Below are 13,075 nucleotides of genomic sequence, written 5' to 3'. Positions count from 1 at the left end.
CCACCACTCTGCCTTGTGCGTGGGATCACATGGCCTTCCACCACTCTGCCTTCGTTGTTGTGTGGGATAACGTGGCCTTCCACCACTCTGCCTTCGTTGTTGTGTGATAACGTGGCCTTCCACCATGGGAACGTGGCCTTCCACCACTCTGCCTTCGTTGTTGTGTGGGATCATGTGGCCTTCCACCACTCTGCCTTCGTTGTTGTGTGGGATAACGTGGCCTTCCACCACTCTGCCTTCGTTGTTGTGTGGGATCACGTGGCCTTCCACCACTCTGCCTTCATTGTTGTGTGGGATAATGTGGCCTTCCACCACTCTGCCTTCGTTGTTGTGTGGGATCACGTGGCCTTCCACCACTCTGCTGCACTGCCTTCGTTGTTGTGTGGGATAACGTGGCCTTCCACCACTCTGCCTTCTGTGTGGGATAACGTGGCCTTCCACCACTCTGCCTTCACCAACACGCCACAGGATTGGGATGGACAGAGAGGCCTGGATGTCACCACATGCTAACATCAATGGGTGAGACTGTCCAATGATGGTTTGCTGTTACACAAACCACTCTGGCCCCTGCAATACACAGAGGCTCATTTATTTTCTGGATGAGCTGCATAATCAATGATGCCAGAGAGGACAGAGGGGCAAGAAACTCCCCTACCTTCGTTGTTGTGTGGGATTATTCCACCACTACATGTTGATCATGTGGCCTTCCACCACTCTGCCTTCGTTGAGAACATGGCCTTCCACCACTCTGCCTTCGTTGTTGTGTGGGAATGGCCTTCCACCACATGCCTTCGTTGTTGTGTGGGATAACGTGGCCTTCCCACCACTCTGCTGCACTCGTTGTCCTTGTGTGGGATAATTCCAATCTGCCTTCGTTGTTGTGTGGGATACGTGGCCTTCCACCACTCTGCCTTCGGGTTGGGATTACGTGGCCTTCCAGAACTTAGTTGTGTGGGATCACGTGGCCTTCCACCACTCTGATGTGATGTTGATGGGAGAACGTGGCCTTCCACCACTCTGCCTTCATGTTGATGGGAGAACTAGAACCCTCCACCACTCTGTACGTTGTATGAGTGATTATACTATACATGTTGATGAGAACTGGAACTTCCACCACAGTACTGTACAGTATGAGTGATTATACTCCACCACATGTTGATGAGAACTAGAACGTGGCCTTCCACCACTCTGCCTTCGTTGTTGTGTTGGATGAGAATACTATACATGTTGTGGAACCTTCCACCACTCTGCAGTATGTTGTTGTGTTATACGTATCCACACTCTGCCTTCGTTGTTGTATGGGATCACGTGGCCTTCCACCACTCTGCTGCACAGTTGTTGTGATTATAACTATACATGTTGTGATGAGAAACGAACCTTCCACCATATGCCTGATTATACTATACAGGAGAAGAAATGTGAGTAACGTGGATGTCCCAGGCCAGAGAGGAGCTAACATTGGGTGCAGAACTGTACATGTTGTTTGAGAACACTCATTAGAACCCTCACAATACAGAGAGGCTCATTTATTTTCTTGATGAGCTGCAGTGTGATTATACTATACATGTTGATGAGAACTAGAACCCTCACAGTTATTGTACAGTATGAGTGATTATACTATACATGTTGATGAGAACTAGAACCCTCACAGTTCTGTACAGTATGAGTCGTTGTTGTTATACTCCATACATGTTGATGAGAACTAGAACCCTCACTGTCGTTGTACAGGATAAGATTACCACTCTGCCTACGTTGTTGTGTGGGAGAACGTAGCCTTCCACCACTCACAGTTATTGTACAGGATGAGTGGCCTTATACTATACATGTTGATGAGAACTAGGCCTTCCACAGTTCTGCCTTCAGTATGAGTGGGATTATACTATACATGTTGATGAGAACTAGGCCTTCCACCCTCTGTACAGTCACAGATGCACATCCCAGGATGGAGTACTATTCCTGCCTCCATTCTCCCCTTGTAAACACATGATGTTATTCTCTGCGTGGAGGTGGAAGGTTTAGAACCATCCACATGACCAGTATGTCCTTATGGATATATGAATACATGGTGATGGCGAACTTCTCCTGAAGACTGCCAGGGTTGGATTAGACATTCCAGATATACTCCAAGATGCATCGCCAGAGAAGACATGAGTGATTATGAGAACTTATACATGTTGATGAGAACTAGAACCTCACAGTACTGTACAGTATGAGTGATTATACTATACATGTTGATGAGAACTAGAACCCTCACAGTACTGTACAGTATGAGTGATTATATTATACATGTTGATGAGAACTAGAACCCTCACAGTACCGTACAGTATGAGTGATTATACTATACATGTTGATGAGAACTAGAACCCTCACAGTACTGTACAGTATGAGTGATTATACTATACATGTTGATGAGAACTAGAACCCTCACAGTTCTGTACAGTATGAGTGATTATACTATACATGTTGATGAGAACTAGAACCCTCACAGTACTGTACAGTATGAGTGATTATACTATACATGTTGATGAGAACTAGAACCCTCACAGTACTGTACAGTATGAGTGATTATACTATACATGTTGATGAGAACTAGAACCCTCACAGTACTGTACAGTATGAGTGATTATACTATTCATGTTGATGAGAACTAGAACCCTCACAGTTCTGTACAGTATGAGTGATTATACTATACATGTTGATGAGAACTAGAACCCTCACAGTACCGTACAGTATGAGTGATTATACTATACATGTTGATGAGAACTAGAACCCTCACCGTACTGTACAGTATGAGTGATTATACTATACATGTTGATGAGAACTAGAACCCTCACAGTACTGTACAGTATGAGTGATTATACTATACATGTTGATGAGAACTAGAACCCTCACAGTTCTGTACAGTATGAGTGATTATATACATGTTGATGAGAACTAGAACCCTCACAATATGAGTGATTATACTATACATGTTAATGAGAACTAGAACCCTCACAATATGAGTGATTATACTACACATGTTGATGAGAACTAGAACCCTCACAGTACTCTACAGTATGAGTGATTATACTATACATGTTGATGAGAACTAGAACCCTCACAGTGCTCTACAGTATGAGTGATTATACTATACATGTTGATGAGAACTAGAACCCTCACAGTACTGTACAGTATGAGTGATTATACTATACATGTTGATGAGAACTAGAACCCTCACAGTACTGTACAGTATGAGTGATTATACTATACATGTTGATGAGAACTAGAACCCTCACAGTGCTCTACAGTATGAGTGATTATACTATACATGTTGATGAGAACTAGAACTCACAGTACTGTACAGTATGAGTGATTATACTATACATGTTGATGAGAACTAGAACCCTCACAGTTCTGTACAGTATGAGTGATTATACATGTTGATGAGAACTAGAACCCTCACAATATGAGTGATTATACTATACATGTTGATGAGAACTAGAACCCTCACAATATGAGTGATTATACTATACATGTTGATGAGAACTAGAACACTCACAGTACTATACAGTATGAGTGATTATACTATACATGTTGATGAGAACTAGAACCCTCACAGTACTGTACAGTATGAGTGATTATACTATACATGTTGATGAGAACTAGAACCCTCACAGTACTGTACAGTATGAGTGATTATACTATACATGTTGATGAGAACTAGAACCCTCACAGTTCTGTACAGTATGAGTGATTATACATGTTGATGAGAACTAGAACCCTCACAATATGAGTGATTATACTATACATGTTGATGAGAACTAGAACCCTCACAATATGAGTGATTATACTATACATGTTGATGAGAACTAGAACCCTCACAATATGAGTGATTATACTATACATGTTGATGAGAACTAGAACCCTCACAGTACTATACAATATGAGTGATTATACTATACATGTTGATGAGAACTAGAACCCTCACAGTACTGTACAGTATGAGTGATTATACTATACATGTTGATGAGAACTAGAACCCTCACAGTACTCTACAGTATGAGTGATTATACTATACATGTTGATGAGAACTAGAACCCTCACAGTACTCTACAGTATGAGTGATTATACTATACATGTTGATGAGAACTAGAACACCCTCACAGTATGAGTGATTATACTATACATGTTGATGAGAACTAGAACCCTCACAGTACTCTACAGTATGAGTGATTATACTATACATGTTGATGAGAACTAGAACACCAGTACTATACAATATGAGTGATTATACTATACATGTTGATGAGAACTAGAAACTCACAGTACACAGTATGAGTGATTATACTATACATGTTGATGAGAACTAGAACCCTCACAGTATGAGTATGAGTGATTATACTATACATGTTGATGAGAACTAGAACCCTACACAGTACTATACAGTATGAGTGATTATACTATACATGTTGATGAGAACTAGAACCTCACAGTACTATACAGTATGAGTGATTATACTATACATGTTGATGAGAACTAGAACCCTCACAGTACTATACAGTATGAGTGATTATACTATACATGTTGATGAGAACTAGAACCCCCAGTACTGTACAGTATGAGTGATTATACTATACATGTTGATGAGAACTAGAACCCTCACAGTACTCTACAGTATGAGTGATTATACTATACATGTTGATGAGAACTAGAACCCTCACAGTACTATACAGTATGAGTGATTATACTATACATGTTGATGAGAACTAGAACCCTCACAGTACAAGTATGAGTGATTATACTATACATGTTGATGAGAACTAGAACCACAGTACTATACAGTATGAGTGATTATACTATACATGTTGATGAGAACTAGAACCCTCACAGTACTATACATATGAGTGATTATACTATACATGTTGATGAGAACTAGAACCCTCACAGTACTATACAGTATGAGTGATTATACTATACATGTTGATGAGAACTAGAACCCTCACAGTACTATGTATGAGTGATTATACTATACATGTTGATGAGAACTAGAACCCTCAGTACAAGTATGAGTGATTATACTATACATGTTGATGAGAACTAGAACCCACACAGTATGAGTGATTATACTATACATGTTGATGAGAACTAGAACCCTCACAGTACTATACAGTATGAGTGATTATACTATACATGTTGATGAGAACTAGAACCCAGTACTATACAGTATGAGTGATTATACTATACATGTTGATGAGAACTAGAACCCTACACAGTATGAGTGATTATACTATACATGTTGATGAGAACTAGAACCCCCAGTACACAGTATGAGTGATTATACTATACATGTTGATGAGAACTAGAACTCACAGTACTGTACAGTATGAGTGATTATACTATACATGTTGATGAGAACTAGAACCCTCACAGTACTATACAGTATGAGTGATTATACTATACATGTTGATGAGAACTAGAACCCTCACAGTACTATATATGAGTGATTATACTATACATGTTGATGAGAACTAGAACCCTCACAGTACTATACAGTATGAGTGATTATATTATACATGTTGATGAGAACTAGAACCCTCACAGTATGAGTGATTATACTATACATGTTGATGAGAACTAGAACCCTCACAGTACTATACAATATGAGTGATTATACTATACATGTTGATGAGAACTAGAACCCTCACAGTACTATACAATATGAGTGATTATACTATACATGTTGATGAGAACTAGAACCCTCACAGTATGAGTGATTATTATACATGTTGATGAGAACTAGAACCCTCACAGTACTATACAGTATGAGTGATTATACTATACATGTTGATGAGAACTAGAACCCTCACTATAAGTATGAGTGATTATATTATACATGTTGATGAGAACTAGAACCCCCTCTATACAGTATGAGTGATTATATTATACATGTTGATGAGAACTAGAACCCTCACAGTATGAGTGATTATATTATACATGTTGATGAGAACTAGAACCCTCACAGTACTATACAATATGAGTGATTATACTATACATGTTGATGAGAACTAGAACCCTCACAGTACTATACAGTATGAGTGATTATACTACACATGTTGATGAGAACTAGAACCCTCACAGTATGAGTGATTATTATACATGTTGATGAGAACTAGAACCCTCCAGTACTATACAGTATGAGTGATTATACTATACATGTTGATGAGAACTAGAACCCTCACAGTATGAGTGATTATATACATGTTGATGAGAACTAGAACCCTCACAGTACTATACAGTATGAGTGATTATATTATACATGTTGATGAGAACTAGAACCCTCACAGTATGAGTGATTATATTATACATGTTGATGAGAACTAGAACCCTCACAGTATGAGTGATTATATTATACATGTTGATGAGAACTAGAACCCTCACAGTATGAGTGATTATATTATACATGTTGATGAGAACTAGAACCCTCACAGTACTATACAGTATGAGTGATTATATTATACATGTTGATGAGAACTAGAACCCTCACAGTACTATACAGTATGAGTGATTATACTATACATGTTGATGAGAACTAGAACCCTCACAGTATGAGTGATTATACTATACATGTTGGTGAGAACTAGAACCCTCACAGTACTGTACAGTATGAGTGATTATACTACACATGTTGATGAGAACTAGAACCCTCACAGTACTATACAGTATGAGTGATTATTATACATGTTGATGAGAACTAGAACCCAGTACTATACAATATGAGTGATTATACTATACATGTTGATGAGAACTAGAACCCTCACAGTACTGTACAGTATGAGTGATTATATTATACATGTTGATGAGAACTAGAACCCTCACAATATGAGTGATTATTATACATGTTGATGAGAACTAGAACCCTCACAATATGAGTGATTATTATACATGTTGATGAGAACTAGAACCCTCACAGTACTGTACAGTATGAGTGATATATGATTATACATGTTGATGAGAACTAGAACCCTCACAATATGAGTGATTATACATGTTGATGAGAACTAGAACCCTCACAATATGAGTGATTATATTATACATGTTGATGAGAACTAGAACCCTCACAATATGAGTGATTATATTATACATGTTGATGAGAACTAGAACCCTCACAGTACTGTACAGTATGAGTGATTATATTATACATGTTGATGAGAACTAGAACCCTCACAATATGAGTGATTATACTATACATGTTGTTTTAAATTATTATTATTATTGGACTTTCAGGAATTTGTTTCAACTTTACATTTTTCACAAGTAAAATAAAGGCTATTGAAGCAAATTGCTGCAGTTCTGATTAATTCTTGTTACATATATCTTAGTACAGTCAATAAAGTGAAAAGGTGTTATTCTTATTCTATAATGAAATACTGATTTATGTGAACAAATCATTCAAACTTCAAAGAGAAAAGTTAATAATATACAGTGGGGAGAACAAGTATTTGATACACTGCCGATTTTGCAGGTTTTCCTACTTACAAAGCATGTAGAGGTCTGTAATTCCTATCATAGGTACACTTCAACTGTGAGAGACGGAATCTAAATCAATCAAAAATCCAGAAAATCACATTGTATGATTTTTAAGTCATTCATTTGCATTTTATTGCATGACATAAGTATTTGATACATCAGAAAAGCAGAACTTAATATTTGGTACAGAAACCTTTGTTTGCAATTACAGAGATCATTCATTTCCTGTAGTTCTTGACCAGGTTTGCACACACTGCAGCGGGGATTTTGGCCCACTCCTCCATACAGACCTTCTCCAGATCCTTCAGGTTTCGGGGCTGTTGCTGGGCAATACGGACTTTCAACTCCCTCCAAAGATTTTCTATTGGGTTCAGGTCTGGAGACTGGCTAGGCCACTCCAGGACCTTGAGATGCTTCTTACAGAGCCACTCCTTAGTTGCCCTGGCTGTGTGTTTCGGGTCGTTGTCATGCTGGAAGACCCAGCCACGACCCATCTTCAATGCTCTTACTGAGGGAAGGAGGTTGTTGGCCAAGATCTCGCGATACATGGCCCCATCCATCCTCCCCTCAATACGTTGCAGTCGTTCTGTCCCCTTTGCAGAAAAGCATCCCCAAAGAATGATGTTTCCACCTCCATGCTTCCTTCACGGTTGGGATGGTGTTCTTGGGGTTGTACTCATCCTTCTTCCTCCTCCAAACACGGTGAGTGGAGTTTAGACCAAAACGCTCTATTTTTGTCTCATCAGACCACATGACCTTCTCCCATTCCTCCTCTGGATCATCCAGATGGTCATTGGCACACTTCAGACGGGCCTGGGCATGTGCAGGCTTGAGCAGGGGGACCTTGTGTGCGCTGCAGGATTTTAATCCATGACGGCGTAGTGTGTTACTAATGGTTTTCTTTGAGACTGTGGCCCCAGCTCTCTTCAGGTCATTGACCAGGTCTAGCTGTGTAGTTCTGGGCTGATCCCTCACCTTCCTCATGATCATTGATGTCCCACGAGGTGAGATCTTGCATGGAGCCCCAGACCGAGGGTGATTGACCGTCATCTTGAACTTCTTCCATTTTCTAATAATTGCGCCAAAAGTTGTTGCCTTCTCACCAAGCTGCTTGCCTATTGTCCTGTAGCCCATCCCAGCCTTGTGCAGGTCTACAATGTTATCCCTGATGTCATTACACAGCTCTCTGGTCTTGGCCATTGTGGAGAGGTAGGAGTCTGTTTGATTGAGTGTGTGGACAGGTGTCTTTTATACAGGTAACGAGTTCAAAAAGGTGCAGTTCATACAGGTAATGAGTGGAGAACAGGAGGGCTTCTTAAAGAAAAACTAACAGGTCTGTGAGAGACGGAATTCTTACTGGTTGGTAGGTAATCAAATACTTCTGTCATGCAATAAGATGCAAATTAATGACTTAAAAATCATACAATGTGATTTTCTGGATTATTGTTTTAGATTCTGTCTCTCACAGTTGAAGTGTACCTATGATAACAATTACAGACCTCTACGTGCTTTGTAAGTAGGAAACCTGCAAAATTGGCAGTGTATCAAAAACTTGTTCTCCCCACTGTATGTAATGCTCACTGTTAGTGTTTTTCAGGTCAGAGCGTTGTGAGTGACAATGTATTCTTTCTGAGTGAGAACTGTTGTTATGGTCGAACAAGCTTATTTTGAGACATGTATGAAGTGTTTTGGTTGTTTGAGTGAGTTTTGGAGGTGAGATTAACTGTTTGGCAAAGATGCATGTTGGTAATGCAGACTGTAGTTTTGAAAAAGAGGCTTCAAAATTGGACGATGCTTGTTAGCAATTGAATAAAACTACAAGTCCCACAATGCAGTAGGCCTATAGTGATCTCAGTCCTAAGGAATGAAAGATAAGCCACAATGAACAATGACACGCATGAAGAATACTCACAGGGTTTCCGTCTATCCCTCCACTGCCCTAGAAAACACAAAACATATACATTATTTTTATTTTTTTATTTAACCAGGTAGGCCAGTTGAGAACAAGTTCTCACAACTGCGACCTGGCCAAGATAAAGCAAAGAAGTTCGACACATATAACAACACAGAGTTACACATGGAGTAAACAAACATACAGTCAATAATACAGTGAGTGCAAATGAGATAAATGAGATAAGGCAATAAATAGGCCATAGTGGCGAAGTAATTACAATATCGCAATTAAACACTGTACAGTACCGTGTCAAAAGTTTAAACACACCTACTCATTCAAGGGTTTTTCTTTATTTTTACTATTCTCTACATTATAGAATAATAGTGAAGACATCAAAACTATGAAATAACACATATGGAATCATATAGTAACCAAAAAAGTGTTTTAGATTTGAGATTCTTTAAAGTAGCCACCATTTGCCTTGATGACAGCTTTTCATACTCTCAACCAGCTTCATGAGGTAGTCACCTGGAATGCATTTCAAATAACAGGTGTGCCTTGTTAAAAGTACATTTCCTTAATTTGTTTGAGCCAATCAGTTGTGTTGTGAAAAGGTAAGGGTGGTATACAGAAGACAGACCTATTTGGTAAAACACCAAATCCGTATTATAGCAAGAACAGCTCAAACAAGCAAAAACAATTTACAATTGCGACCTGGCCAAGATAAAGCAAAGCAGTTCGACACATACAAGAATGCAGAGTTACACATGGAGTAAAACAAACATACAGTCAATAATACAGTAGAAAAATAAGTCTATATACGAGGTGAGCAAATGAGGTGAGATAAGGGAGGTAAAGGCAAAAAAAGGCCATGGTGTCGGAGTAAATAAAATATAGCAAGTAAAACACTGGAATGGTTGATTTGCAGTAGAAGAATGTGCAAAGTAGAGATAGAAATAATGGGGTGCAAAGGAGCAAAATAAATAAATAAATACAGTAGGGAAAGTTGTTTGGGCTAAATTATAGATGGGCTATGTACAGGTGCAGTAATCTGTGAGCTGCTCTGACAGTTGGTGCTTAAAGCTAGTGAGGGAGAAAAGTGTTTCCAGTTTCAGAGATTTTTGTAGTTCGTTCCAGTCATTGGCAGCAGAGAACTGGAAGGAGAGGCGGCCAAAGGAAGAATTGGTTTTGGGGGTGACCAGAGAGATATACCTGCTGGAGCGCGTGCTACAGGTGGGTGCTGCTATGGTGACCAGCGAGCTGAAACCACTACTAAAGGACACCAATAAGATGAAGAGACTTGCTTGGGCAAAAAAAACACGCGCAATGCACATGAGAACGGTGGAAATCTGTCCTTTGGTCTGATGGGGCCAAATTAGAGATTGTTGTTTCCAACTACCGTGTCTTTGTGAGACATAGAGTAGGTGAACGGATCATCTCTGCATGTGGTTCCCACCGTGAATCATGGAGGAGGAGGTGTGATGGTGTGGGAATTCAAGTCACACTTAACCAGCATGGCTACCACAGCATTCTGCAGCAATATGCCATCCCATCAGGTTTGCACTTAGTGGGACTATAATTTGTTTATCAACAGGACAATGACCCAACACACCTCCAGGATGTGTAAGGGCTATTTGGCCAAGAAGGAGAGTGATGGAGACGTGCTACTTCAGATGACCTGGCCTCTACAATCACTCAACTTCAACCCAATTGCGATGGTTTGGGATGAGTTGGACCGCAGAGTGAAGGAAAAGCAGCTAACAAGTGCTCAGCATATGTGGAACTCCTTCAAGAATGTTGGAAAAGCATTCCAAGTGAAGCTGGTTGAGAGAATGCCAAGAGTGTGCAAAGCTGTCATCAAGGCCAAGGTTGAAGAATCTCAAATCTCAAATATATTTGGATTTGTTTAACACTTCTTTGGATACTACATGATTCCATATGTGTACAGCTCCCACAATCTACTTATTATCAATTTCTTTCAAACAATCATCAGTCATTTTTTTGTCAGTGCAGTACATGTTGAGTGCCCTTCTCTATAAGCATGCTGAAAGTCTGTTGTTCATTTGTTTACAGAGAATTAGAACTTTGCTATGTGTCGGCAGCAAGCTGATTGGTTGGCTGAGGTGCTTTACCATACCATGACTTTAGCTTCATTCCAGGTCAGAAGAAAAACATTTTCCTCCAGACGGATTAAAATGATGACAAATACGAGTGGCAATAAAGTCTGCTACCCTCCTCATTCGCTTTCCATTTAAGTTGTCAATACCAGGTGGTTTATCTTTAAAAAAATGTTTGGATTTGTTTAACACTTTTTTGGTTACTACATGACTCCATAGTGTTCTTTCATAGTTTTGATGTCTTCACTATTATTCTACAATGTAGAAAATAGCACAAATAAAGAAAAACCCTTGAATAAGTAGGTGTCCAAACTGTTGACTGGTATTGTATAAAAACGACTTCAAAAAACGTACATAAAAAACTGCTATTCTAAACCACTGAATGAGGTAACAATACAGCCGTCATCGTGGCCACTGGCTGTGGGCATGAAACCACCTAAATGGGCCATTAAAAGGAGTCAATAGCAGAATTAAAGAGAGAGAACACCAATGGAACTGAACTATTTTGGTGAGAAATACGCCTGCCGAGACAAACCACACAAATGTCTAGGAGTCAGAGTGAACAAATGAATCGGCCGGAAACAGATACAACTGTGATTTGCAATTACAATACAGTGCTGATCAACATGAACAATAGAGGGTGAAGGGGAGGGGATGTTGTGGTAACAGACAGGTTCTTACTGGCTGGCCCTCGTTACCGGGTGTTCCTGCTGGTCCTGGGGGCCCCAGGGGGCCCCTGGGTCCTGGCAATCCCTGAGAGAAGCCTTTGCTAAAGAGACTGTGTGGGCCTGGGGGCCCGGGGGAGCCAGGGGGGCCGGCTGGCCCTGGATCTCCTTGCTCTCCTTTCTGACTGGAAGTCCTCTGGAGAGAGAGAGAGAGTCACCCCATGAGAACATTAAGTGTGGTAGTGTGGTATATTGGCAACCAATGATTTGTTTGATGGCTGGTGATATCCATGATGTGTATTAACCCTAGATGACTGACAGGGGCCTCTGTTTGGAAGCCACTGCACAGCCATCTTGTTACTCCTCCTCCAGTGTAAAACAGATGTTGGAAGATATAGAAATACATTTATTAATGTCTATATTCATTTTAGACAAGTATATTCTATTACAGACACCTTAATGCAAACAAAACAAATAATGAAAGAGCATATTCTTTAATAAATACATTTTTAATTTTTAGAGAGGACTAATGTTACTGTCCCCATGTAATTTTGTCCTTGAATCCTTTTATTGAAATACTGTAAAAATTCCATTCATTCCTATGGAATACTGCTTCTTCCGGGCAGTACCAATATGGAGGCCGGTGGCTTCTAAGCCTCTCATTGGTCATTGCATACTGTAGTAGCATCATCAATCCAGGGTTTATACACATCATTACTATAGGGCAGGTAACACATTATCGGTCTTCAGTTGCATTCTCTTAAATCTGTCAACAACTCATACTTACACTGCTTGGTCTGTAGTCTGCATCCGCAGTCCGACTTGGTCCTGTGGCCAAAGATACAATCTCAATATATATGGCTCTGTGTCTTACCAGGTTTTATCGCCCCCTG

At 39.8% G+C, this 13,075-nt stretch overlaps 1 protein-coding gene across 3 annotated transcripts in view; it reads right to left on the bottom strand.

The window, feature by feature from the left end:
• The window catches only part of LOC135522931 (collagen alpha-1(XVIII) chain-like), a 129,869-nt gene that overhangs the window by 56,316 nt on the left and 60,478 nt on the right, over window positions 1-13,075 (bottom strand). For all 3 annotated transcript variants that reach the window (XR_010452745.1, XM_064949645.1, XM_064949646.1), the window contains exons 7-9: window positions 12,970-13,010; window positions 12,199-12,378; window positions 9,419-9,445 (exon numbers count right to left, since the gene is read on the bottom strand). Coding sequence is in view for 2 of the 3 variants with exons in the window: in XM_064949645.1 (XP_064805717.1) it covers window positions 9,419-9,445; window positions 12,199-12,378; window positions 12,970-13,010 (248 nt within the window). In the remaining variant the exon portion in view is untranslated. The remainder of the gene's footprint in view (window positions 1-9,418; window positions 9,446-12,198; window positions 12,379-12,969; window positions 13,011-13,075) is intronic.

Source organism: Oncorhynchus masou, chromosome 30 (genome assembly GCF_036934945.1).
Source record: "Oncorhynchus masou masou isolate Uvic2021 chromosome 30, UVic_Omas_1.1, whole genome shotgun sequence".
NCBI classification, from domain to species: domain Eukaryota; kingdom Metazoa; phylum Chordata; class Actinopteri; order Salmoniformes; family Salmonidae; genus Oncorhynchus; species Oncorhynchus masou.
The sequence above is the reverse complement of the archived record's forward strand: the minus strand, read 5'-3'. Positions and strand labels throughout refer to the sequence as shown.